The 27,043-nt window shown below is 35.3% G+C and overlaps 4 protein-coding genes and 1 pseudogene across 4 annotated transcripts; 1 reads left to right on the top strand and 4 right to left on the bottom strand.

Annotated features, from left to right (window-relative positions):
* Positions 1 to 1,295: 1,295 nt before the first annotated feature.
* On the bottom strand, positions 1,296 to 5,252 carry LOC111017689 (Leucine-rich repeat protein kinase family protein). The gene is made up of 2 exons (XM_022293521.2): positions 3,292 to 5,252; positions 1,296 to 2,142 (listed from the first exon to the last, which is right to left on the bottom strand). Exons 1-2 carry the CDS (start codon positions 4,952 to 4,954, stop codon positions 1,469 to 1,471), a joined length of 2,337 nt encoding a protein of 778 aa, XP_022149213.1. The 5' UTR covers positions 4,955 to 5,252; the 3' UTR covers positions 1,296 to 1,468.
* Positions 5,253 to 9,690: 4,438 nt separating this feature from the next.
* On the bottom strand, positions 9,691 to 12,773 carry LOC111017662 (reticulon-like protein B11). Its single transcript, XM_022293480.2, has 6 exons — positions 12,582 to 12,773; positions 12,193 to 12,373; positions 11,610 to 11,751; positions 11,469 to 11,538; positions 11,160 to 11,367; positions 9,691 to 10,000 (listed from the first exon to the last, which is right to left on the bottom strand). Exons 1-5 carry the CDS (start codon positions 12,637 to 12,639, stop codon positions 11,198 to 11,200), a joined length of 621 nt encoding a protein of 206 aa, XP_022149172.2. The 5' UTR covers positions 12,640 to 12,773; the 3' UTR covers positions 9,691 to 10,000; positions 11,160 to 11,197.
* A 1,076-nt stretch (positions 12,774 to 13,849) lies between these two features.
* Positions 13,850 to 17,131, bottom strand: LOC111017661 (PRKR-interacting protein). Its single transcript, XM_022293478.2, has 2 exons — positions 16,629 to 17,131; positions 13,850 to 14,536 (listed from the first exon to the last, which is right to left on the bottom strand). Exons 1-2 carry the CDS (start codon positions 16,869 to 16,871, stop codon positions 14,261 to 14,263), a joined length of 519 nt encoding a protein of 172 aa, XP_022149170.1. The 5' UTR covers positions 16,872 to 17,131; the 3' UTR covers positions 13,850 to 14,260.
* Positions 17,132 to 20,450: 3,319 nt separating this feature from the next.
* LOC111017660 (transcription factor MYB73 pseudogene) lies at positions 20,451 to 21,743 on the top strand (annotated as a pseudogene).
* Positions 21,744 to 23,622: 1,879 nt separating this feature from the next.
* Positions 23,623 to 25,325, bottom strand: LOC111017748 (cinnamyl alcohol dehydrogenase 1). The gene is made up of 5 exons (XM_022293607.2): positions 25,122 to 25,325; positions 24,938 to 25,051; positions 24,629 to 24,856; positions 24,085 to 24,524; positions 23,623 to 24,010 (listed from the first exon to the last, which is right to left on the bottom strand). Exons 1-5 carry the CDS (start codon positions 25,208 to 25,210, stop codon positions 23,808 to 23,810), a joined length of 1,074 nt encoding a protein of 357 aa, XP_022149299.1. The 5' UTR covers positions 25,211 to 25,325; the 3' UTR covers positions 23,623 to 23,807.
* Positions 25,326 to 27,043: the final 1,718 nt, after the last annotated feature.

The raw sequence follows: 27,043 nt of genomic DNA, 5'->3' as shown, positions 1-27,043 counted from the left end.
CTGTATTAACCAAATTTGACTTAACATTTTTTTTTTTAAATTATGTTATTAAATTACGAGATGACATTGGAAATCAAATGTAGCATGTACAGCAAAAATTGATGAAATCTCGTTGGACAATCAGAAAGATGAAGATGCAACGGTAATCTTTTGGAAAAACTTTGGTCTCCCACTTTTTTATTTTGTTTATTTTTATTTCTGAATTTCATGTGTTTATGATAAATTTTATTTATTTTAATCTTTGTACTCTAAAATATTTATTTTGATCGATGTATTTTTAAAAATGGTCAATTTAGTTTCAATTTGTAAAAGACGACCCAAATGAATAAAAATTAAAAGTACATTAAATTAAAATAAATGTTTTAAAAATAAGGATCAAACTAATATTTAAATCCAACTGATATGAGATCAAATGAGTTAAATGAAAATGACCCAATTTAGGTGGCTTGCTTGGATCTTAAGACATCCTAAGTTCATATTATATATTAATCTTCCTTGTAAATGAATCTCAAATTCTAGTTCATTCTCATAGTTTGTTGGCAGGGTGTGTTGAGTTGGTGACCTGTAAACAAATAATTTAATAAAAAATAAAATTGTATTCCATGTTTTAGGATATTTTTTAATATGTGTTTGATGGTAAGAATTTGAATATAAATTTAAAAATTTGTTGAATGTTAATAATATATTTATAAACCAGTGGTAGCCACCCTGGGTAAATATTTAGTTTAACCTAGAATAATATTAATTAATTTATTAAAACGTATGGTATAAATCTTGTAGAATTATTATTTTACAATAGTGTATAATTCATAATATATTGTATTTACAGTTTTTAATTTTACCAAAAATGAAATTATCAAAATTTTTATTTTTTTTAATTATTATATTTCAAATAAAAAAATATGAAAACACTAAAAAGCACACAAATGTTGTTTTAAAGACTTTACACATTTGGATAATTGAATCTGAAAAAGTAAAAAAAAAAAAAACGAATTTGCCAAACAGAAACATTTTCAACCCGGAAAACAACCTTTAAGGAAAGAAAAAATAGAATTTCATAGTCCAATACATAGGTCATTCAATAATTAAAAATAATATATATTTTTATTTTTGTTTCGGAACAAATTAGAATCAATAAATATATATATATCATTTCCAAAATTTCTATCGTAATATAAAAAAAATAATTGTTAAATACTTAAATTAAATTAAATCGTAAACGAGAGAGAAACTCAAGTTTCAACCCAGACAGCGAGAGATTTGGAAAATAGAGTCCAATATAAACTACAGGCCACTTTCCTTCCAAGATTAATATTGATTTATGATTTTTATCCACACGCTTTACATCCCAAATCAAATCCATCTCAAAAAGAAGAACAAGAATTATCGCTTCACTTTCCATCCTAACACAACAACAAAAAAAATCCACAGTAGAGATCAGAGAAAGAAAATACTCCATGATTATCAATTAGCGAGAAGAAATGGTTGCAGACATTTTCTCAAGCACCTGCACTGCTTCTTTCATGGTGGGTCTCTTTTGCGGCACAAAACAAACGCAGTTAAACCCTAATCTAAAAATCCCCATCATCGCCTCCTCTTTCCCTTCCACTTCCCCCCTGATCGCTGGATCCGTCATCTTCTTCATCCGCCCCTCATCTTCCGCCCCCAATCCCACGCCGCTCCATTGATTATTCACCTCCCTCTCCGTCACCGTTCGTCCGCTCATCACCTCCAGCACCATCACCCCGAACGAGTACACGTCCCATTTAGGGCTCGGTTTCAGACTCTTCAGAGATTCCGGCGCCTGGTACCCCGACGCCAGGTTCACCGCCGGGCTTCCGCCGCCGCCGCCGTCTTGGTGCTCGCGAGTCGGCGTGGACCTGTGGCTCCCGAAGTTCCTGGCCGAACCGGAGGCGAGGGCGATTTTGGCGCTGGAGGTGCCGGAGACGAGCCGGTCGAGGCCGAGATCGCTGATCAATGGCTCCATATCGGAGTTGAAGAGGATGTTGGAGGGCTTGAGGTTGCCATGGACGTGCTTCTTGTCGTGGACGAAGGCCAGCCCGCGAGCGATTCCTCTCAAGATCTTCAGTCGGGCCTCCAATGGAAGGTGGCTCTGGGAAGAAGACGACAAACTCGGTTTTCCTGAATTTAAAAAGGTCAATTCCGTTATTTTTCTTTTTAATTGGACTAAACATATTACGAAAAGCGATTTATTTATTAAATAATAAATATACTCTACGTATGCTTTATACCAAAGATCTTTATAATTGGAGCTTGTGCCTAAACTGAGCAACATAACCATCATAATTTGTCTAAAGTTGTTCTCAAGAGATATTTTACCATAAATTTGGAATAAATTCAAGACCAAGCATGTTTTGAGAATAATTTATCCACGTTGGCAAATAATTATTAGATCAAATAATCTAAGTATGAATTATTAAATAATTGAGTGAAAAAAATAGTAAAATCAAATCAATTTGAACATAATTTAACGACATATATTTTTCGATCAAAATCTTAGGTATTTAAATTTAAATCTCATTTATATCTCATTTTGAATTGTAAATTAAAAAGAAAAAAAAAACAGAACCAAGGTTGTCACGGGCTCAAGTTCCTAATTAGTTCAAAAAGTAGGGACAATGATATGATTATGAATGAGGTTATAAAACAACATAATAAAAGACAAAATGGGTCATGTCTGAATATATTGGAAAATATGCACTTTATTCAAAAAGAGATGCTCTAACCCTACTCATTATAATCCTTTTCCTTTTACTTTTCTTTGGATTTGTTGAGATTATATTCTATGATAGTAAATTTATGTTCAAAATTCGTCATTAAATTTTTAATTTTGAATATTCTATTTTAAAAATATATTGCCTCGCATATGACTTCAAATATTTAATGACTATTACAAAGGACTGAAATATCAAACGCATGTTCCAAAGTTTAAAAAATAAAACAATCTATTTATTAGGTTGGTTCGACAACAAAATTTAGATGCTTAAAACATTTTTAAAATTTAGGCCAATTTTGAAAATAAAAAAAGAATCTTATTGTAAACAATTCAAATGTCTCGTAGTGAAAAATATGCTAAAAAAAACTGAGAAGAAAGTAAGCATAATTTTGCAAAATTTTGACTTAATTATTCTAAGAATGGCAGAGAAAATGAATAAATAGAAAAAAAAATTTTTATAAATAATGTAAATTAGCAATAAGGGAAAAAACGATGAACAGAGGCGCATGTTAGAGAAAGGAGGAAATGAAGGCTAAAGTACGCAGAGAACTTACTGTGAATGGCGCCGGCGAGGCAGCCATTGGAGGCGTAGTCGTAGATGATGAGCTTCTCGTCGTCTCCCCAGAAGAACCCTCGAATTTTCACTAAGTTCTGATGTTGAATCTTAGCAATGGCTCTCACTTGGCTTTCGAAATCCCTCATTCTCTCAGCGCCGCCGCCGTCGCCGATCCTTCTGACGGCGAACGCCGTGCCGTCCTCCAGCACCGCCTTGTACACTATGCTCCCGCCGCTCGCCCCGAGTATATACGCCGACGCCTTCAACAGAGTCTCCAATTCGAGCTCCGTTTCGGCGTCCACCGTTACGAGCACGCCGTTTTTCTTACTCTCTGTTTTTTCCTCGCCGGATTTCTCTCTGTTCTCTTCGCCGTCGGAAGAACTCGTCGCCTCCGAGGTCTCTTCGCCTTTGTTAGCCAAACAGAACAAAACCGACGAGGGTTTCTTCTGATTGTGGGGGTTTTGTTCTGAGCCCATCGGCGGGTTCTTCTCGGCGGGTTTGGACTTTAGGGTTTTGGAATCGGGGGTTTTTTGTTTCCGGTGATGGTATACGTAGAGAATCACGACGGCGAGAATCGCGATTCCGGCGATATCTCCGATGGCGATGGCGGCGATTGTGATGGGTTTCATGCTGTTCTGCGGCTGAGAAGCTTGTGTCCCGTTTGGACCTCCGGTCGTTTGTGTGGCCGGAACAGAGCCGATTGTTTTGGGTATGGCGGCGATTGCCGGAGAAGAAGATGAAGTATCGGAAACATTGGGTGGAGTAGTGAGTGAAGAAGGAATTGAACAGAGGTGCTTCAGTGGCTTCCCGCAGAGATCTTCGTTTCCGGCGAACGCCTCTGTTTTCTGGCTAAGCAGAGCAAGTGACTGAGGAATCGGCCCAGTGAGATTGTTGAAAGAGAGATCCATCGTCGCATTCGCCGGAATCCTCTTGGCGAACTCCGGCGGAATGGGGCTCGAAATTTTATTGTAAGAGAAGTTCAAATACCGCAATTTCTCCCCACCAAAACTCGCTGGCAGAGACCCATTAAACAAATTAGAAGACAGATCCAAAACCTCAACCGAACTGAAATTCCTCGGAACATCTCCGGTGAAGTAATTACTTCTCAGAGAAACGACAGTAAGATTCCGCAGAGTAGTGAGATTTCCGGGCACATTTCCGGCCAACGCATTATCAGACAGATTCAAAACCTGAAGACTCCTCAAACCCCCAATAGACTCCGGCAACTCGCCGGAGATGACATTGTTGGCAAGGGAAAGAATCTGAAGCTCGGAAGCATTGAAAATGGAAAATGGCAGAGACCCATTAAAGAAATTACTCGAAAGATCGAGAAGACGAAGGTGCTCGATCCTTCCAATCTCATCAGGAATGGAACCCAGAAGCTGGCTGCCGGGGAGGGCGACGGCGGTGACTCTGAGAACATCCGGCCAGCCGCCGCCGTAGCTTCCGAGATCAGTGCAGGTGACTCCACGCCAGGAACAAGGGGTGGCGTCGTTGAAGTTCCAATTGGCGAAAACAGACAAGGGATCGCCGAGAATGGAGCGTTTGAGAGAAATCAAGAGGAGGCCATCGCCGTTGAGGGCCAGGGCCAGAGAGGGAAGAAGAAGAAGAAGAAGAAGAGGAGGAAAAAAGAAGGGCAGATTTGTGATTTTGAAGCTCATGATTTGTTCTTCTGCAACAGATCCTGCATCTTCTAGGCTCCTAAAACAAAATCATTGGGAAGAAGAAGGAGAATGGGAAGCAGAAAGAGACTCACTGAAGTTCTGTAGAGAGAGAGAGAGAGAGAAGGAATCTGATGACATGAGTGAGTTGGAAGGCATGAAAGGTTTCAGAGAGAAGTCTGAGTTTCACAGCGTTTTCTTCAGCTTCAGCAATGGCTATGGCTTCTTTGAGAGGCTCAATTTTGGGCATGGGCCATCTCACTTCTAATTAACTAACAGCCATCACTTGCTTGTAGCTGGGAGTTTACTTGGGTGGAGCCCATAAATATTCTTGGGCTCCCTAAAGCTTTTAAGGTTAAAAAATTATATAATTTATCCTAATCGTGATTTTGACCGAAAGAGATTTAAGTAAAATTGATTTTCTAAAATCACACTACTAATAATATAGTAAATGATTTTGATCCGACAAATATCAAAATCACTAGCGAAAATACACTATAAATCTTAAAATATAGGTACAAAATGGTTATATTAGATAAAGTATGAAACCAAATGAGTAGTTTAATACTAAAAATGACAGTAGAGTAGATATAAATTAATTTGAAAATTTTCTAGTAATTACTCCTCTATTATATATTTTTATTTTTTATAAATAATTATTTAATATTATTCCATCTCACCTCATACTAAAAATAAATAGAATAATTTCATGGAATTTTTCTCAAACTAGAGCGAAATAATTGGTTCTTAAAAATCTTTGTGATGAACAAGTTTCAAACAATTCATCATCAAATGTACTTTTGGAATAAAAGAAAATACTTCTTTTAATTTAAAAAATTGGGATACAATCTTTGACTTGACCAGCTTCTAAGCATCTCTTTTACCAATTTTGTACTATCATTTCAATCTTTTGTAATGATGATGGATTGGTAAATTTGGCATTTTAACCACGGTAACCAACCATTTCCACCCACAGTAAAAACTTGCCACCTAGCTTAAAATAACGACGGCTATGAATTTTTACTTTTACATTCTAAAATTTCACAAACATTGAATTTAATTTAACTTTTTTAAAGTTCTATAAAGTATTTTTTCTTTTAAAGTTTGATGTTTTGATGTTTTAATCGAATATATATATCATAATCGACTATAGTACTGGTGGTTTATGACATTATGTATTCATATTCATATACTATATTAATTTTATTATTATTGTTAATGTTATATCGTTTAGTTTGGTGAAGTTATGAATGTAGGATAAGGTATGGGCATTATTGTGAAAATATAGAAATTGGATGGTGGGAAATTTGATTTTTTTTTTTTTTTTTTTTAGGGTATGAAGTGATTTAATATTATTATAATTAAGGGATGGGAACATAAAACTACGAATTCCTAGACATAAGTTGATCGTACCCACGAGCCTATGTCCTGTTTTTGATACCATTTTCCTAAAGTTTCAAAGATATTCGGACAAAATATTTTTTTGTAACAAAAACCATATAATAATATTACCTTATTTCACACTTTACAATAAGCTTTTGTCTGGATATAGTCAAATTCATAAAAGGGTGTGAAAAGTTCTCATCTTTTTGGGAGGGAACCCAAATCATCGAGGAAAAATAGTAATAAATTTAGGTGGGTTTGAGATTCATTTTAGAAAGGTGAAAATCCTATTCAAAAAATAATAATAATAAAAATAAATTCAGTGTTTTGTTCGTTTTTTTAGTATAACATGTGGAGTGGAATCAAACTTACAACCTCTTGGGTGAAGATATATATCAATTACATTGAGTTATGCTAACTTTGGTATTTAGTATTTTGTTGGGTAAATATGATGTTGTTTATTGGTGGGTTTATAGATAATTTTCTAATTTAGTTTTGAAAAATTATTAATTATATAACTTATTTAAGTTTAAGGTTTAATTGAATGGAACTAAAATCAATTTAATGAGTACAAATTAAAAATTTATGGTTAAAAAATTTAAATCGACTCATTTAGGATATCAATGTAAAAATGAATTTTCTTTCAAAATAATATTGATGGTCTTTTTTTTTTTCATATAAATCTATCTTGGTTGAATACATATTTCATTTTCTCAAGAGTGGATGGTCTAAATGAGACGAGACGTCAAGCATGTTAGTTCAAAGAGAAAGGAAAAAAAACCATAATTTTAACATCTCTATGAGATTAAAACTTCGACATTTTCATCGACATTAAATTTTTTCTCTTTTTTTAATACAACAATCCATAGGGTGGAGATTCGAACCCACGACCTTTTAATCGGAGATATATGCCTTAATTAGTTCAGTTAGACTCAGATTGACATCGGTATTTATGTTTTCTCGGAAGTTTAAAAGCTGGTATTCTCTATATTATTATATCTTACATCATTTTTATCCTCAAGTTCTTCATGTTGAAACATATACTTGCCATTAAAATCAAAACAAAAAAGGAATTCTTATCCAAAAGAAAATGAAGAAAAATATGGACCTTAGAAAGATGATATAAATGGGATGGTTGTGTTGGCCTAAGATAGGACCACCAACCCTCTGATTCCCACATTGCATTGTCAAAGATTCCCATGGCCAAGATCTTGTCTTTTCCAATATAAAATTGGAAATTTTAGAACTCCTCAATGTGATCTCAAATGCAAAACATTCAAAAGCTCACATACAAAAGTGATTCAATATCTTTATGTTAAAAAGGAAATCCAACTACTTAGGCACATTGGTTTGACAATATAGTTTGAGATTATTTATTGTCTACTATAAGAATCTCTATGCTATTTATTTATATTCTAAACAACTCAAACCCTCGGGATGCATTTTCTTAAACTCGTTATTCTTAACGTCACATTCACATAGATGATATTTACTACAAGTTGAATGATTTCTAGCCTATGGGTCCTGCACCAAATAAGGATTTAGATTTTTTATTTTAGGCAAACAACCTTTTTTTTCTTAAAGAGCGAAGAACAATTCTTACTCATATCTAGATATTTATAGAATTTATCTTCTTTTTTTTCATTTCCCACGAGAACATTCCTTATAGTTTAATCACTTTTTTCTTAGTAATCGTCTCTCAATGCTTAAACTGTCAATCACTTTTAAAGTGTTTCTTCAAAAATGGTTTTTTTTTTAATATTTTTTTTGCCTATCACCAAATGTGGTATGTTTAAAAAAGAAATACTTCTAGTCATCCCTTAAGGAGCTAAACTAAAACACACTTTAAATTAGTAATTCTTTTTCAAAAATCATTGTAAACCCATAATTAATTTAAATTGATCATTCTAAGGATTAGTAAACAAAATCGATCTAAACACAATATTGGGAATTTTATTCCTATTCCATCATTTGAACTAATTTTCATTCTCATTTGAACAGAATCAAATAAGAAAACAAGGCAAATCTCTCAATGGTTCAACATAGATATTGGTTTTGAGAAGTTTTCATGATCAAACAGAATTTGATTGCATAAGTTTGATATTAGAATTTGTTCAGAAAAGAGAGAATGATTAGAAATTGATCTCTGACAAATGAATAATTGGGGTTTTTGTAAACAACCCAGAAAGAGCAACCTGTTCTCCAGTAAGCCATTGGTCTCCCTAAGAGACGCATGCATGCATGCTCTTTGCCTTTGTCTTTCGTCCTTTGGATCTAAAAAGAGTTTGGAAAAGAAAAATGAATGATTCTTCCGTCTACTTAAAGCATTATCTTTCTCTCCCTATCAGTGCCCAAGAAAGTCAGTATCAGCTTCAAATTCACTTCTCTCCAAAAATCTTACTCAGTTTACCTGTCCACAGCAATTATGGAACACCCCCACAGAATTTCCCAGCATAAAGCCTTCTCCGAGGAGACCCGAGTTCGGGTAGTCTTAAACACGAGATCCATAACTTCGAACAAGTAAACAAACATGTCAAGCATAGATTCAATTTACTAAGCCAAACTAAAAAGGCAAACACCTCTATAAAGTGCAATAAATTCTCTATCCTTTTGGCCTTTCTTTTGTCCTTTTTTGCTTCCTATGGTTTGGCACATACCATGTGCCTGGTACCAGTAACTTTGCAGGAAAATGTATATATAATTTAGTGTGTGCCAAAATCATAAGCCATAACTAAGATGCACTTGAGAATTTTATAAAGAACCGTAAGTGAGTTGGACAGCTTAAATAAATATATAGGAACACTTGCGTCCTTTGCAAAACCCCATACAAACCAGGGGACAAAAACACACGTGCTTTGGTACAGTAGTGTCCCAGTAATAATAATCTCTCCATTCCATGCGAGTCTTTCTTTGATAATTTTTTATTCTCACCAAGATGCTTGCCATTTTACCCAAAAAGTGAGGTTCAGAAACTTACATTGGCCTTACTTACACGGGATGGGTCATTTTCTCTGTCATTACACCTGACAAGCAAAGCAACTAATCAGCCTAAGCAACATGTAAAGATCAGAAAAATTTTCACTCTTGTCTTCTATCTTCTCATACAACTTGGGATAAAAACAATCTTGAACCATAAACCATTAGAACAGGTATCAAGCAAGGTGCTGCTAAATTGAACACCATGTTTAAGAGGCTAAAGTTTCAACACGTGAAATGCAAAGTTAAGAACGTGTGGACGAAAGTGTATGTTTAACTCTGAAACAAACCAAAAATGTTATCACAAAATCATGTTATCATTACAATCGAGGCACAACTCACAGCCATGGAAAACTAAATTGCAAGAGCTAAATAAATGTTCCAATCCATGAAAATTTCATCTTCATTTAGTTGAAATAGCAGAGTACAGTTGCAAAAATCAAGAGTACAGAACCCAGAGTGGGAAACCAGGGAAGCCGAGACACAATATTTCAATCCAAAACCAAACGCTAGTGATTTTAGTTCTCACCCCAAAGTCATTGTCAGAATACATTTATGTTAAACTATATACCACAACTTTCTAAAAAAATCTAGTATTCTGAAGTACATCGCTTATAAATGCAATCTTAGTGCCTCTGATCAAAATCTGCTGATCTACTGATCATCCTGTTGAAAGCCAATGTGCGTCTGCATACGTCAAAGTAGCAACAAGAAACCAAAGCAAATCAGACAAGAGATTCAAATTCAGAAGTGTAAAATTTGAAAGAAAAAGAAAACAAAAGAAAGATCTCCAATAGTTAGAATAAAACTAAAACAAGACGTTATGCAAGAAAGGAGAAAACACTAAACACAAGTTCTTCAATTGGAAGATAACAAATAGGTCTACTGAAAACAAAAACCATTGCATTATAAGTTATAATTTCACCATAAATGAATCTCTATCTGCAACGTTTCTTACCATTCACAAAAACTGATAAACTTATATTGCCAATTTAGCATTGATCAATTAAACTATACTGGATAAACCATTGCAGTATAGCACATACTCAAGGATTAGAACAGCCATCTAAGATGATAGGAACAACATAATATTACCCACGGGATATCAAAAAAAATATATGTGTTACCCACATCTTAAATCTTTTGCTACAAGATAAACACATTTGACAAATTGGTTACTTGCCATAGAAGTCTACTTCTTTGACAAGCTCATTTTCAGAAAAATAATAGTTAAAAAAAGAGAGTGTGAATCTCAGTATATGTATTTTGAGAATACCCCTTAATGACCAATGGGTAAGAATGACTTTGATGGGTGGTTTTGCTAGAATTGGAAAAAATGCGATCACTATTTTAGTAAATGATGTAAAAAATACTGGCAACATTAAGCCACAAAAAGCCCAGCAAACTTGAGAAAATAAATTTTGTAACTAGTTAACGTGTCTAAGTAATCAAGTATAATGAAACTTTCATGTAAAAGAAAAATTACAATTAACTAATTCATCAGCAAAGTTGAAAACTTAGTGATAAGAATTTTATGGAATCTTCTAAGATATTAATAAGTAGGACATCTAAATTAAAGAAGTAATAAACTTATCTCAAAGCTAACAGAACTTATTCATGAGTTTCAAAATCCAACAATCCTTGATCGGCATTAAGATTAAGGGAAATCAACTGATGCTCAAATTAAAAGAAAAAAAAAACACAAAAAAGGGACAAATAACAGATTTTTTAACCAGACATTATAATATTAGTACATAATAATTACTTTATATTGATCTGAAATAATATTCATGGTTGAATACAAAAATTGAGCTAAACATTATGAAAAAAGGTAGATCCAGCTCACTTCTTTTGAAGTTACCAAACGTCAAGCGAGTACTATGTCTATTGCATCTTCTTCTCCTTGTTTAAGGGTAATGGTATCTTCCTTAAGACAGTCTCATCAAGCTTCTTGTATTGAATCTGTACATATCTATAAGCTACACATAACTTTTCATCAATGCGATCCTGGTAGTTATCATACACTAGAGGAACTGAAAGACTTAGAAGAACCCCTGAAAAATATATTAACAAAATGAATAAAATTGTTCCAAAAAAACAGCAATACTATTTGAAAATGTTGATTACAAAGAAATAAGGGCCCCAAAAAACTCACCGATATAGACCAGCGTAAGAAAATTAAAGAAACTTCCAACGAATGATGCAATCCATAGTCCAAGAGCAACCTGGCATAAATAATTAACACATAAGTCCCATATATCACAGAAGAAAAGACAAGTAAGGGATAATACCGAACCTGAAGAAAGAGTTTAAGGTTTCTGCCTATTGCAATATCACGTGCAATTGATAGTGCATAATTGATCCAAAATCTCAGTTCTTCAGCGACCATTGAAACAGATTCCTCAGAAATTTCCAGATCAGGAAGTGGAGGTAGAGGTCTGAATCACAAAGTAAGGTAACTTTTACCCTATGGCAATTTACATTCAAGCCTTAAGAATGCAAACACTTGATCAGAACTAACCTACGACAAATCAGTCCAATACATCTGACCTTGTAAAATCTACATGCTCGTTTTTCTTGCCACAAATTAGAAAATGTTCTTCTCTTGCACTAATGGCTCCACAAAAAGGAATCCAAATTTGCATACGAATATTTATTTGAAATCCTAAAAGTTACCACATTACACAGTGAAATGAGTCTCCTCTAGGCTCTATTACATGGTATGGTGTTAAAGTTAATTTTTCTGGGAAGGATCCTAATGATTCATCATCCATCAAAAGACCATAACCACTCCACAGAATTCGACCCAAAATGTGGAGATTGGGAAATGAAACAATGTAAAGCACTGAAAACAGGTAGAAGGGAGAAACCCAAAGTACCTATTGAGAAGGGAAGCAGACTTGGCCCAGAAGAAAAGAATGACGACGAGAAGCAATAGAACATGGGCGACAAAAGACAAAAAGTTGTAACCGGCTCTTTCGAACAGGTACCACAAAGCTGTTGTAGACGTTAGTATGACAGCCCCTCCACACCATTTCCTCCATAACAGCACATCAGCCACTACCATCAATAGCTAGATTAGCAAACCAACAATATATTTAATTTAATAGAATAAAACACAAAATCAGGCAAATCACCAAATTCGACAAATTCAAGAAATAAAAGATCGGAAGACACATTCAGGCATATAAAACATTAAAACCAGATCGAGGAGAGAATAAGAAAGCATCAATGTGAATTCGAATTGGAAAAATATAAAGGTCAGTACCATAACCACCACCGAGCGCTTGATGAACGGAGATGCGACGAGAAGAATTAGATGCCATGGAAATGATTAGGGTTTCAGACAAAAGAGAGATTGAGGGAATCGGAAGCAGGGAGAGAGACGAAGATGGAAGAACTGAAGCGAGCAAACGGAGAATACTAACAGCCGAAAATCGCAACAAAACTGAACAGACAAAAAAAAAACTGTAATTTTATTTCTTTATTTTTATTTTTATTTTCCTTTTGGGCTGGGCTCGGGTCTCTGTATATTGCTTCAACTTTCGAGGGCTATTATTGTCAAATTAAATAAAAAGAGGAGTTATTCTTGTCGAAAAAAGAACTTTCAAGTTCCAAGGCTATATAAGCTGTAAAAAAACGGGGCTATTTTCATAAACAATATTAATGGGCATTAATTTTCCATGGGCCATCATTTTTCAAAAAATAAAGACTAGTAGAAAATAATGGTTTTTATTAATGCATGGAAATGAAAATAATGGCTTTTAATAATGGTTTTCTTTGGATACTTAATGACATTTACTTTTTTTTTAGTAACAATGATATCTACTTAAATATTAAATATTTGGATGAAAAAAGTAACTAATTATAAAAATAATTTAGTTTATTATTATATATATTTTTTATGTTAACTAATATTTTTCAAACTCAAGTGGAGAAACATATATCCATTAGAGCTTTTTTTTTTTCTTTATAAATGGGCAAGATAAATTTAAAAGTAATAAATATTAAGCTATTAGCAACAAAGTTTGATAATTCTTTTTAATACAATGGGTAAGGATGAAGGATCGAACTCGCACCCTCTTGATTTGAGATACATGTCAATTACCGTTGAACTAGACTCGCTTTGACGATTAAATCTCCACTTTCCCTATCTAAAAATATATATTATCAATGACCCTATTATGAATTTTGAAACTTAGGGTGGGCCAAAGCTGGTCTCCATGGTAATGCAAATCCAAGAGAAGCAACCTAACACCTCAACACTTTTTTTCGTCACATTTACAACATATTAATAAGTAGAGGTCAAAATATACACAAACTTACCACTAACTTTGACTTCATCAAAATATCTTTGACAAGAGACTAGGCGTTTGAGGTAGATTTTTACAGCATCAAACAAGCATGCAATGTGGTTGTCAAAGAATGCCTAAATTTTGAGGTTTTGTTCACTAGCATGCGAGTTTCGTCTCTCATAAGCTATATCGATTCGATCAGTTTATAGAACTGCAGGTCAAATGGTGAGTTCGAATCAGATTACCAAAATTTTGCATCTCTACTCATTGAAGAACATCCCTGCTGTTCATAAATCATAAGCAACGAGTATCCCTCAAACTCAGATTCATAAACTGTCAATCTGTTCAACATGAAACGAAATAGATATTCTGCTAACACGATTGGATGTCATGCAATTGAAAGAGAGAGAATAGGTGTCCTGTGGGAGATATGGGAGGAATTTGTATTCGAAATGCACCATTCTTCCAACTCCACCTGCAATAGAAACACGTAAGCCAACAGATCCGGGTACTAAAACGGTTGACAAGGAATTGTGGACCCCTTAAATGACAGGTAGGCAAACTGGTGGCTGTCTTCTGGTTCGATAGATGCTCGTCCGAAAAAGCTTGATGCTATAAGTTAAAACTCCGGTTCCAGCTGGAAAAGAATCAATCATGTAGCTTCATCCTCACCATTATCTGTATCCCCGTCATCACCGGAGGATGCATCTTTCTGATTCTCATCTCCGCCTGAATTCACTTTTCTCTTCTTTTCTTTTCTTCTTTGCTTTTTCTTTTGGCGTTTTAAGCGCTTCTTTTCAGTGCGTTCCTCTGCAGCTTTCAATCTCTCTTCCCTTCGCATATTGAATTCGGCTATTTCTTTCTTTCTCTGATAATCAACGTCCATTCTAGCAAGTCTGTCTTGCTCTTTTCGCCTCATTTGCCTATACTGTCATTTGATAAAGATGGGACAAGCAGATATTAGTACATAATTCAAGGATCGAGACATACTGCCATAAATTCAAGAATAGCTGTTCATCATTAAGAGTGGGTGGGAAAATAAATGGATTGAACAAAAAGGTCTAAAGCACTTTGGAGCGAAAATTGTAGATGTAACTACACAAGTGGAGATTTTCTTTCCTAAAAACATAGTCAATCAGATGATATTAAGATAGGTGGAAAAGTTTAGTTCTGCATTGTTATGTCTGAACTTTCTTAACTCCATCAAAATATGGTAGATCCATTTAACCTCAAGAATAAACAGCAATATTTTGTGTCAAACTGTATTTTGCCAATATGGTTGGCCAAAAGAATCAAATTATGAACCATGCCACTTCTATTAAATGACATTAGCCCTTCATGGATGACACAAAACCAACAAAATCAGGGACTGCCTTTCCTCTAACTAAAATCTCAGAGCGTTGCCTGCAAACAGAGTACTCATTTACCTACAACTATTTTTTTTTTTTTGGATATCCGTGAATGTCCAAGCCAGCTTAAGTGCACCTCGAGTCGACCAATCTCACAAAACAACCGTCGGATCCTACTACATTCAGTTACCAAGGAAACTCATAGGATATTAAATCTTAGGTAGGTGGTCAGTGGCCCTGCACACATGGATATCAAAAAAAAAAAAGGTAGGTGGCCAATGGCCACCATAGTCTGTACCCGTTCCCACTAAATTCTTTTTGGCCCCTTTGGACAAATAGGTCAAGCCAACCCATGATAGTTTACCGACAATAACTATTCCGTGGTTAATTGATAGTGGCATCTCCATAAAATCCTCCTAATGATATCTATCAATTACTTGTAACCATATGAAATTTTGGGTGCATGTGCAAGGAGCACATCAGTACTCCAATCAATTTCTCCCACTAAGCCACAATAAGTATGTGTTTAAACCTTCCAAGAGTCATAAATCAAATTCTACGATGTCAATTTCAAATCTTACAAAGTAGCACAAGAATTTTAAACTTTCTTAACCATGAAGAAATCTAAAAGGGGTAGGTCCTACTCCTAACTTCAGCAGAGGCACGATTTAATTGCAAATACTAGCATATAGTTAGCATCAAGTTGCTATGCCACCCCACACCATAAGAGCATAAGAGTAATTACTGTTACCAGCAAATTTTAATCGAATGAACGATATTTCAATTACAAGATAACTGCATTTCTAAAATGATAAATGAAAAAAGCTTCATTATGTTAGGTTATCAAAACAAAAACACAAGCATCCCACTCTTGAGCCAACAAGACATTGTTGTCTCATTCACAATTCCACATCCACCCCAATAAGAATCTGAAGTATAGTGGTGGATAGTTTCCCTGTTTTTGGACATAGACCAAGCATTGTGAAATACCTTGCCTCTTCTCTTCAGTCCTCAACATCATTCTGATTTTGAATAAAGGTTACATGCTCAGGTTTTGCTATTACCTAAAGAGCTATTACCAAGACATCTAGTCTCGGTAATCTAACATCTCAGTTGTACTCTACAACGTCAGTTGTCATTTTTGCCAGGTTTTGATTCTACCTTTTCCAGCTCGCCCTACTAATGTTTCGTAATTAGTCTCAGCAACCCAAAGCGGGACCTTTCAATTTATACACCACCAATCATGATCCTTATAAGTGTCCATATATTCAAAGAAATTATCTACATGCTAGACCCAATTTACGAATTTTTCTGTACTCAAGTTCCTCCCATCAAAATAAGGGAGAACTATCTTGATCTAAAAATAGTGAGGATTTTCACACCTACCAATTTCCCCCAATAAACAGTTCTCCAACTCATCATCTGTTGCCACTCTCACTAATTTAAATTACTGAAATGTGCCGAAACCAGTTTGTTAGCACAAGACCTAAGATGCATTTCACACTCGTTGATAACCACTCCAAGCAATGCATTTGCACAATTTTCCATTAACACGTCAAGCATTCATCGTGAAATTAGTTCAGAGAGAAATACCCCAAACAAAAATCATCAACGAGCATCAACCCCAGCTAAAATCTATGCAATATAAAACAACATAAATCACAAAAGTACCTGATGAAAGTCACCGGAACCAGAACCAGCAGAACTCCCAGATGTGTTGCTAACGCGAACAGGAACGTTATCAATGATTCTCCGGAGCTTGACTTCCAAATCCTCATCCTCCTCCTTCACCGGCGGCGTATATGCCACGAGCGCGTTCGAGTCCGTTGAAGCCAGCTGCGTTTCAGACTTTGGTTCGGGTGGCATCGGAACCACCAGCCGACGGTCCCCGTCCTTCAGTCTGCCGGTTGACATGGAATCCCAGAAACCCTAAATCCCTGATTGTGAAATTTTCCTCAATCAATTTCAGAAAGTTCTTCTGGCACTGGGCGGCAATGTTTCTTCGAGTTCCGATTAAACTACCAATTCTTTATCTTGATCTTTGTGGGCTGCCGCTGAGCAGTGGCTTCGCGCCTCCGTCCGGCGCCGTACGAATTCGAAGTCTTGATTAGAAGGAGAGGCTCACCACCGGTAAGAGGGAAATTACATCAAAAGAAATAGTATATTAAAGAAAGTCCACACAACTTTCACAAATTATATAAGCTTCCCTTCTTCTTTTTTTTCTTTTTTTTTTCATTTTCTCGTAATTAACCCTTTTTAGCTTAAATTACAAAGTCACCCCGTTAACCTCCAATGTTTTGTTAAATAGTCCCTGAACTTTGACCCACTTGAGGGAAGTTTTTAAATTTTTTATTTTGTATTTAATAGGTCCATAAGATTCATCAAATTTGTGTCTTTCATTTTTTAAAATTCAACAATAGATACGTTGGAATTATATTAGACACAATAGGTCTATAGATTTTATGGATTTTAAAATTTTGATATATTAGTTAATATATATATATATATATATATATTTTGGATATATTAAATACAAAATTACAAATTTAAGGACTTATTAGACACTTTTTAAATTTCAGGGACTTATTAAACGCACTTTTATAAGTTTAAAGATAAAAATTAAACTATAATTTAAAACTTTTTTTATTTCAACAATGGATTTGTAAATTATATATATATATATATATATATATATAACCTTTAACGGGGTCAAAACAAGTTTAAAACGTCAACCGGGTACTACCGAAAGATTCTTGCTGCTTAACTATGTCAAAACTAGTTTATCAGACCCATCAGATGCCTATTCCTACCGAGAAACTAGTCAATAACAAGCTAAATGGGCTTACTGGAGAACTCACAACCTTTTGTCAATTACCGCCAAACCATATTCGCTTTAACAATCTTAAATTTCAATAGTTGTACCTATGTAGCTATTAAAATTTTTGAACGTGAGCATATAAGAAAATTTTATCAAACTTAGCAACTGAAGCATGGCAAGTGGCCTCGTTTAACTCCCAACTTCGAATATTGGTATCTTAATCATTTGAGCTATGTTCAAGTGGACAAATGATATCATTTTAAGTACTAGTTACATATGAAATAGATTACAAAATATATTTCACGACCATGATTGGATTTTGGCCCCATCAACTCGGTGCGGTTAAATTGTCACGCCACACCATATAATCTTTATTTAATATAATTAACATGTCACGTAAGCATTGAATTAAAGGACCAACATGAACATAGTTTAATGATTAAGACATACTGCTCATTCCCTTGAGGTCGAATGTTTAATCTCTCATCTCCACAGATGTTGTACTAAAAAATAAAATAAATGAACTCAACAAATTTGACATTTAAAAAAAAATCAACTTGTACCCCTAAACTTGCGAAGTTGTATCAAATTTCACCATACAATTATAATTGAAAAATTTGCCACCTATTCAATTTATGCTGTTTCATCGATTAATTTTATCAAATTTCACACAAAATTAAATTCAATCCATGCACAAAATTGACGATTAATAACTACATCAAAACTTACAAAATAATAATAATAAAAGAATCATCTATGCTGTCATTTTTTTTCTAAATCCTATAAATTTATCAAATATATGTTCTACTGTTCATTATACGTACTTGATAAATAATTTTTTCAATGGTTCTTAAAACAAATATTTATTAAAATGTCTTTTAAAAAAACAAAAAATATTTATTAAAACGTAAAATTTGTCATACTTTTTAAACTTCAGGGTGCAATTTAACAAAATTAAAAGTTTATATAGTAAGAATTGAAAGTTGAAGATAAAATTTAATATTCTCTCTCCTTAAAAAAAATGTTAAACGCATTCAAATACAACTATAAATTTTCAAAAATAAATAAATAAAACTATAAAGTTAAAGTTACATTAAGAAACTGTATGTTAAAATTTAAATGGAAAAATGAGTCTAAATCAAAAAAGGAGGTAATCATCAACCGAGTTACCCACTATTTTTTTTTATAGACAATTCAAAGTTCAATCTATTTATCGTTATCAAATATTCAACCGACTTTTATAAAATCTAAATTTCAGATCCTAAATTTAATAAATAAGACCAGTCTTAATCTAGTTCAACAAAACATATATTTTATTGTGAGTTTGAATCTCCACCACATATTCACACCGTGTAATAAAAAATATTTAAGAAAAAATTGAAAAAGAAAAAGAGAAAAACATTAATGACCTTTTTAAACTTTTAATTTGATAAATCACCGTTTGGAATTAAGAAATTGTTGCAACTAAACTCTTAATAACTGTGAACTCCCAAAAAAAAATCTTAAACATGGTAAAATACAAGTTAAAGCATCTATTTTTGGCATAGAAGGCGCTGTTGTATTAAAAAATTAAAAAAATTGTAAATCTAAATAGATGGTTGGTTAAATTGAGAGATAAAAGATCTGATTATAATTTATAACCACCCTTGGTTTTTGAAAATTTTGAGAGTTTAATTACCAAAATAAAATAAAGTTGAAAATTGAAACAATATACAGATTCGAGTTTTAAAAATGTTTGGAATAAAGAAAGGAAAATTTTCAAATGTGGAAACAAAATTTAAAATTTAAAACCGAAGAAGGAAGAAAAGGAAACGGAACCTAGTCTGTTACAAGGTTTCCTTTTATATTGTCTGTAACGGTAGAGCGGTGACCGGTAACCGCCTACTATCCGGTGGACACCACGCCAGCCGTTTAAGTTGACGTCCGTGTGCCTGTCATCCAGCCTGGACTGACACCCCAGATTCGCTTCTCTAATTCCGCGACCATCTTTGTCGTTTTCTCCACCTCCTCACTCCTCGTGGCCCCCACTTTACCCGAAAATTTAGACCTATATCTCTAAATTACCATTTTACTCCCTACACATTTTCAATTTAGTATTAGAAAAAGGAAAAAATCTCATCTAATTTTATAAGGTTAACTTTGAGCGATGTTTGTATTGAATTATTGTAGTATGATCAAATCTCATAAATGGTCATTAATCTGGCTAAATATTAGTGTTTTGCCAAATCTTTAAATAATCATTAAATTGACAAAGAAAATGGCAACCAACCACAAATTATATATAGGATTAAAAAGTAGTGAAAAAAAGTTTAAAGGATTAAATAGTAATTTAACTTTAGAAAAACTAAAACAAATTCGCTTCCCACACGTAATGCACTCCAGCCTGGCACCAGTGAAACTTATCCCAGAACCCGCCAACTCTTCAAAATATCGCGATAATTTGATTATCGCCGAAAAATTCTCCCACGTTTGTTCCCTTAAACGAACGAAAAGTTTCGGTTTGGATCTCCCAAGATCCACGCGCTTACGTGGCAGCCGCGTGGTAGTTATCTGGCCGTACAGAATGGAGCCGGTAACTGGGCAGTACCGGTTGATATGCCTCTTGTTATCGAAGTCGGTTAACCGGTTCTATCAGTTACCCTAACCCTTAGGTTTATAAACCTCTTCTCGCCCCTTTTCTTCCCCCAATGCCGCTTCCTCCCGCTGGAGGCATCGCTCTCCACCGCCGTACGCGACGGTCTTCTCCGGTTATCTCTCTCTATTTCCTCAATCTGAAATTGGACGTTTGATTTTATAGTTCTGTGTTTGTTGATTTGGTGGATTAAGAATCGGCCATGGTGGACGTCGATCGGGTCAAGGGACCATGGAGCCCCGAGGAAGACGAGTTGCTGCGAATGCTCGTGCAACGGCACGGCGCTCGGAACTGGTCCGCTATAAGCCAGTCGATCCACGGCCGGTCGGGCAAATCTTGTCGTCTGCGGTGGTGCAACCAGCTCTCCCCTGGCTTGGAGCACCGGCCGTTCACGGCGGAGGAGGACGAGATCATCGTCGGGGCCCACACCAGGTACGGCAACAAGTGGGCGACGATCGCGAGGCTACTCAACGGACGGACGGATAATGCGATTAAGAATCACTGGAACTCGACATTGAAGCGGAAGTTCTCTTCGATTTCGGACTATGGCGGCACCGCCGCGGACGAGCCTCCGGAGAAGAAAACAGAGTGCACCAGTCAAGGATCGACGATTTCCGTCTCGAATCGATGTTTGAGCCCGTCGGGATCCGACACGAGCGATTCGACGCCGAGTCTGAACATCGAGCCGTCGACTCAGCTGACACTGTCTCTTCCCGGAACGTACTCCTCCCCTCCGCGACGGCAGCAGAGTATATCCTCACCGGCGGAGGAGAAACGGCCGAATTTTGGGCCGGAATTTTTGTCTGCGATGCAGGAGATGATTAGAGAAGAGGTGAGGAATTACATGGCGGAATGTAAAGAACGGGAGGTGTGTTATGGAAGGAACGACGAAGAATTCAGGAACGCAGGGTAAAAAGACAGCAAAAACGATTCGAAATTGAAGAAGATGATATTGATTAGGGTTGAAAGAAAACACAGATGAACAAATCACTGTCAAGAAGTAGCAAAAATCTGGGCGGAGTTGAAGAGAAGGATTTTTTGGTATTTGTTTCTCTGTCTTTCCCCCCTTTTTGGCTATAATTTTGAGCTGGGCTGTACCTGTATAGACATTGGAGCGAAGAGTCATATTCTTTAGAGTAGTTTCCATTATCTTTATCTGCAACTGAAAATTTTCCTTTCTTTCTTTCTTTCTGTGTTTTGAATTCTGTTTTGCAACTTCAACACAAATTTGAGGGAGGGAAATGCACAGTTGAATACTATTTCATTCATGTCAGAGATTCAAGAGACAAACAACTTTAAGGTATATTCCCAATTGATGATGCATATTTGTTTTTTCTCCACTATTCTTTCCTATTTCTTTGTTATAGGTGTTTCATTGTTGTCCTTGATATTTATTCTATATTTTTCCCCATGATTATATGGTTTGGGAACTTCATCATGCTTATCATCGTGAAAATTTGAGGTGAAATATGAATTTTTTTTACCTACATAAAAAATAACAATTCTCTATTTTGATGATATAAAAATCACTTGAAGGGTGAAAAGGGTAAGATTTTGAAGCTTAATGATTAAAAAGAATGTTAATTCAAGCTTCATAAGAATTTATTTTCCTCATTCTCATAAGTCATAAACACTCTTTTTTGTTTTTGATGTTCTGAAAATCTATAACTATCTAGCTAAAATAAATAATTGTTTTTTATTTATTTATCTTTAGTAATTGGGATGAGTTGGTTTTCCTTTTCCCATTTTTGTAGAAGGATTTAGTTTTCAACAGGGATTCGATTGAAATTTTTTTACGATTAGTTTGATGGCTTTTCAAAGCTTATAATCAACAATTTAAGAATATAGGCTAAGTCGTATTTTGTCCTTAGCGGCCTTATGTTATGTCGTTTTCACAAATTCACTCGAGAAAGTGATTGTAAAAAAAAAAAAAAAAAGATTATTAAGATTATCATAAACTTTCTCAATCTTTAGTTGATAAGATTTCAATGTACGGCTTACTAAGCTCGTGATTGAATTATTTTATACAATAATGTGTCTCCACTGGTTCAGATAAATATGTATTTTTTTGTAGTTTTTTTTTTTTAATTTAGTATCTATTGTTTGAAAAAACTTCAACTCGATCCAACATTTGTATAATTTTTAATTAAATTATTTTCATCAGTAAATAAATGATAAACTTATTTTGTTACACGCAGAAAGAAAATGAAATTTCTACCGAACTTACAAAATTTGGAAGTGAACTCTCTTTTTTTTTTCTTTCTTTCTTTTGAGTACAATAAGCGGGTTTGAGAATTCAAACTAACGAACTTTTTGTCGGATATAAGTGATTAAACAAGAGTAATTTTTTGGTCGGATATGAGTGACTAAACAAGTTGAGTTACTCTCAAGTTGTCACTATTATCTCGGCCTAATTCGTTTTCTAAACTTTTACTAATTTAACAAGAATCTCATAAATATTTACTAACATAAATGTAGAACCGAAACTTTTTAAACTATAAATACTATATTGAAAAGAAGAAATTCAAACATTAATGATGGAATCTATGTGTATGAAAGTTGCTAGCTCCTAACCAGCGACTGCTTGATTGTTCCTTTCTCTTGTTACTAGAGTGGGGTGTTTGGTTTCAATTCGACAATGGTCGAATACTTGGGATAAGATTTGGTAGCCGCTATGAGTGGTGCACCTTCTTTGTTGCTAAATACGTTGACTTTGACTTGACCGATTCATCAACTTGAACCAACTTTGAGTGTAATTCAACGATTAAAACATCTATTTCTTTCATTGAAGTTAGAGATTCAAATCCTCCTCCTACGAATTGAATAATCCAAATATTATAAACTATAACATCAACAACAAAGATTATATACGAGCATGTATAAATAACTATAAATTTTGTTTTCAAAAAGAAAATTTTTGATGATAATACGTTTCTGTTTTTGGTTTATAAAAATAAAATTGTATAACAATACTTTTATTTATATTTTGAGAAGAAATTAGTTATTTCCAAAATTTTAATATAACTTAAGAGTGTTTCTAAAAACAATAAAATATATAGACAGTCATCGGATATTTAAAAATCTTTAATAAAACAAAAAAAATGGGAATGTTTGAGGGGTTAGGTAAGCTTATCAATATCCTCGATTTCCGCATACAAAAAGCAAACCCTAATACCTAAAACGACAGCGTATTGAAACCGCAACCAATCATCAAATCTCAGAACTCATATTTTTTTTCTTTCATTTATTGTCCACAAAAAACAAACTGTTAACAGTAACCAAACGTGCCCATGTATCCATCCAAGTTCAGAGTGCAGAGCATATGTAATGTAGATGTAATAATTTCCCCAAATACGGCCGGCCGGTGATTGAAATTCTCGTGGGTCTTCTCCGGCGCCGTTCACTGAGGAACCTTGCTTCCGGCGACGTCGACGACGAACCTGTATCTGACATCGTTCTTCTCCAGCCTCTCCAACGCCTTGTTTATGTACTCCAGCTTTATCACTTCAATCATGGAGCTCAGCTCTTTTTCCTTGAAGAAATCCAGAACTTCTTGCGTCTCTTTCATGCTCCCGATGAAGCTCCCTGTAATCGTCTTCCTCCCTGTTCATCCCCAAAACATCAGCGCATTTCCATGAAATTTCAGAAAAACAGAGGAGAAACAGAGAGAGATCTACCGAGCATGAGGAGAGGGGAAACGAATTTCAATGGAGTGTTTATGACACCCATCAAGATCAATTTGCCGTCGAGTTTCAGAAGCGAGAGATACGGCTCGAGGGGATGAAAAACCGGCACTGTGTCGATGATGTAATCCAGCGAGTCGGCGGCGCGTTGCATCTCCTCCGCGTCGGAGCTTACCAGGTACTCGTCGGCGCCGAGATGCTCCAGCGCCTCCTCCCTCTTCTTCTCCGACGAGCTTATGACCGTCACGTGGTGGCCCAGCGCCTTCGCCACTTTCACCCCCATGTGGCCGACGCCGCCGAGCCCCAGAATCCCCCCGCGCAGCCCGCTCTGTTTCAGCCCAAAATGGCTCAGCGGACTGTACACCGTCACTCCCGCGCACAGCAGCGGCGCCGCCTGCTCCGGCGACATCCCTTCCGGGATCCTCACCACAAACCTGACCCATCCATCAATACAACAAACGAAATAAAAAAATCGTAAATCAGAGTTACAGAACACGCAATACAGAGTGCGGCAAAACAGGGGATTTGGGGATTTTACTTCTGGTCGACGACCATGGCGGAGGAGAAGCCGCCTTGGGTGGGGCAGCCGTCGTGGTAGACGTCGTTGTAGCTCCAGATCCTCTTGTTACAGTACTGCTCCTTGTCGGAATTGCAGGGGCTGCACTTGGAGCAGGATCCGACGATGCACCCAACTCCGACCAGTTCCCCAACTCTGAACCGATCGACTTCCGATCCGACTTCCACAACTTCTCCGACGACTTCGTGGCTGTTTCAATGAAACCCCACATCAACAAAACACAAAAGAAAAACAGAGAAACCATAAAATTTCTGAAGACCAGGTTAGTACCCAGGAACCATGGGGTAATTGGACATTCCGAGGTCGTTTTTGATCTGGTGAAGATCGGAGTGGCAGACTCCGCAGCAGATCACTTTGATGAAAACATCTTCCGGACCGGTGGCTCTGCAAATAAACTGAAATGAAAACCCAAAAAGAGGAAATCGAGAGAAGGAGAAATGGAAGATTTGAGTACCTGAGAGTGTAAGTGTAAGGGGAGAGAATCCCAGATGGGTCTTTTGCGGCAAATCCCGTTACTGTTCTGTCTCCTTCGACACTCCCCATTTTCACACAAACACGGGAGAATTTGAAGAGAGAAGTTAGAGAGAGAATTTCAGAGTGGTGAGGTCGAACTTCGAAGAGCGGAGGATTTGCTCATAAATAAATACACGGAGAGAGAGAGAGAGAGAGAGAGAGAGAGAGAGAGAGAGAGAGAGTGGGAAACAAACGTAAAATAGCAACTGAAAGTCGTACCCGAGAATTAGGATATTATTCAATGGCTTATGTTGCACTTCAATTTTTTTTTTCATTTTCTTTTTACTACAACAAATTTTGGATCCCAATTTGAAATTTCACGCATTAACTTTAAAGGAAAGAGTAATATTTGACCTTTTGAGATAAGTTTACAATGATATTTATTAACTAATAGCAGTATGACAATTGACATATTGATATATATCTCAAATCAAAATATTGTGAGTTCGATCTATCCTGTACTAAAAAAAGAAATAATTTTTTTTGAAAAATAACTAAATTCAAATCAAAATGAAACTTGAATTCGAAAAGTAGACAATAACTTTAGTATGACGCTCAAAACATATACATAAATTTGTATTAATTTAAACATTTCAATTTTATATAAGATTTGTGTTTAAATTTTGTAGATAAAGACTAAATTTGATTACTTTTATGTATTACAGGTACCAAAATAAATATTTTAAAAAGTATAAAAAATTAAAACGAAAACAGAGACTTTTAAACGGAAAAATAAAATTGAATTTATGTAGGAATTAATTTTGCGTAGAAAATATTTTCGATAAATTTTGGGTAGGAAGACGACACCTCAGCAGTGGGTGAGGTTGGGGGTTGGTGAAGTCGGGATGGTTCTGATCACCTGTATCACACACACCAGAATCATCGTGTTTATCCGTGGGGTCCACTTCAATTTTAAAACCTGTTACGCCACGTGTCATTCCTCGGCCGTACGATCTTCTTCCTCTTTTTCCGGGTAGGTATTGTATTCGTCATATTGACGTCACTCTTACTTGACAAAAAATATGAGATTCAAAATATCGAAATTAAGAGTCAAATCAATATTTTTTCTTTTGAATTTAAACCTTTAACCTTTACTTTAATATTCCACCAAAAAAAGAAAAAGAAAAAGAAAAAAGTTACTTTATTATATTTCCATGAATACTTTGTAAGTATTGAATTAAGTTGAATTCCTTTTTCATAATTCTTTAATTTATTTCTCTTACCACCATGTTTCACAAAATTGGTTAAGATGGGAACTGATCAACAGAGGTGACTAGAACAATTTGAGCGTCACTTGATTAAAATAGATCTGTACAAGAGAAGCAAACATTCTGATACTTAAGTAAAATTATCTTCGACCTTAGTATTGAAGATCGAACTAGAACACGATAACTGATACAAAAGTGAAGCCCTCTATTTATAGGTTGAAGATTCGATAGACTATATGACCAGCAGCTACTAGTGTCATTTTATAGGTCGTACTGCCGCATATCTAAGTTCGAGGCAGGTATGAACTTTAGTAGCATAGAGGTTTTCCAATGTAATTTTACGATCAAGTATGAAGGTAGAACATTTCTTTGATGGTCATAAGGGGAGATCTATTCCTTCCTACCTTTCTCTGTCGTGGTAAGATTATTTTTGACTTATGACTATTAATTAAAAGAAAAAGAGAGTTAACTAAGGGGAGGGAACATGATAAGGAAATGTGTACTTTTTTTTTTCTTTTGCAAATGCAAATGTGTAAAGAGATCGAAGTAGGATATGCAGAGAGAAAAAGCCAATTTTACTCAAATTTGACATAAAAATATCTTTTTAATTTTAGCCTAAAAAGTTTTGTTAAGATTTTAAAAGTGTTTAAAAAAT

This window comes from Momordica charantia (assembly GCF_013281855.1).
Source record: "Momordica charantia cultivar OHB3-1 chromosome 10 unlocalized genomic scaffold, Mcharantia_2.0 BLBB01000010.1, whole genome shotgun sequence".
In the NCBI taxonomy this organism is placed as follows: domain Eukaryota; kingdom Viridiplantae; phylum Streptophyta; class Magnoliopsida; order Cucurbitales; family Cucurbitaceae; genus Momordica; species Momordica charantia.
The sequence above is the reverse complement of the archived record's forward strand: the minus strand, read 5'-3'. Positions and strand labels throughout refer to the sequence as shown.

Coding starts and splice junctions, on each gene's coding strand:
- LOC111017748 (XM_022293607.2), bottom strand. CDS start 25,210: ATGGGGAGTGTCGAAGGAGACAGAACAGTAACGGGATTTGCCGCAAAA. Junction 24,857..24,937: donor AATTACCCCATGGTTCCTGG/GTACTAACCTGG, acceptor TCATTGAAACAG/CCACGAAGTCGTCGGAGAAG. Junction 24,011..24,084: donor TTCCCCTCTCCTCATGCTCG/GTAGATCTCTCT, acceptor GGGGATGAACAG/GGAGGAAGACGATTACAGGG.
- LOC111017661 (XM_022293478.2), bottom strand. CDS start 16,871: ATGTCAACCGGCAGACTGAAGGACGGGGACCGTCGGCTGGTGGTTCCG. Junction 14,537..16,628: donor GTTCCGGTGACTTTCATCAG/GTACTTTTGTGA, acceptor ATCAAATGACAG/TATAGGCAAATGAGGCGAAA.
- LOC111017689 (XM_022293521.2), bottom strand. CDS start 4,954: ATGAGCTTCAAAATCACAAATCTGCCCTTCTTTTTTCCTCCTCTTCTT. Junction 2,143..3,291: donor CCTCGCCGGCGCCATTCACA/GTAAGTTCTCTG, acceptor TTTTAAATTCAG/GAAAACCGAGTTTGTCGTCT.
- LOC111017662 (XM_022293480.2), bottom strand. CDS start 12,639: ATGGCATCTAATTCTTCTCGTCGCATCTCCGTTCATCAAGCGCTCGGT. Junction 11,752..12,192: donor TCTGCTTCCCTTCTCAATAG/GTACTTTGGGTT, acceptor TTTGTGATTCAG/ACCTCTACCTCCACTTCCTG. Junction 11,539..11,609: donor ACCTTAAACTCTTTCTTCAG/GTTCGGTATTAT, acceptor TATTTATGCCAG/GTTGCTCTTGGACTATGGAT.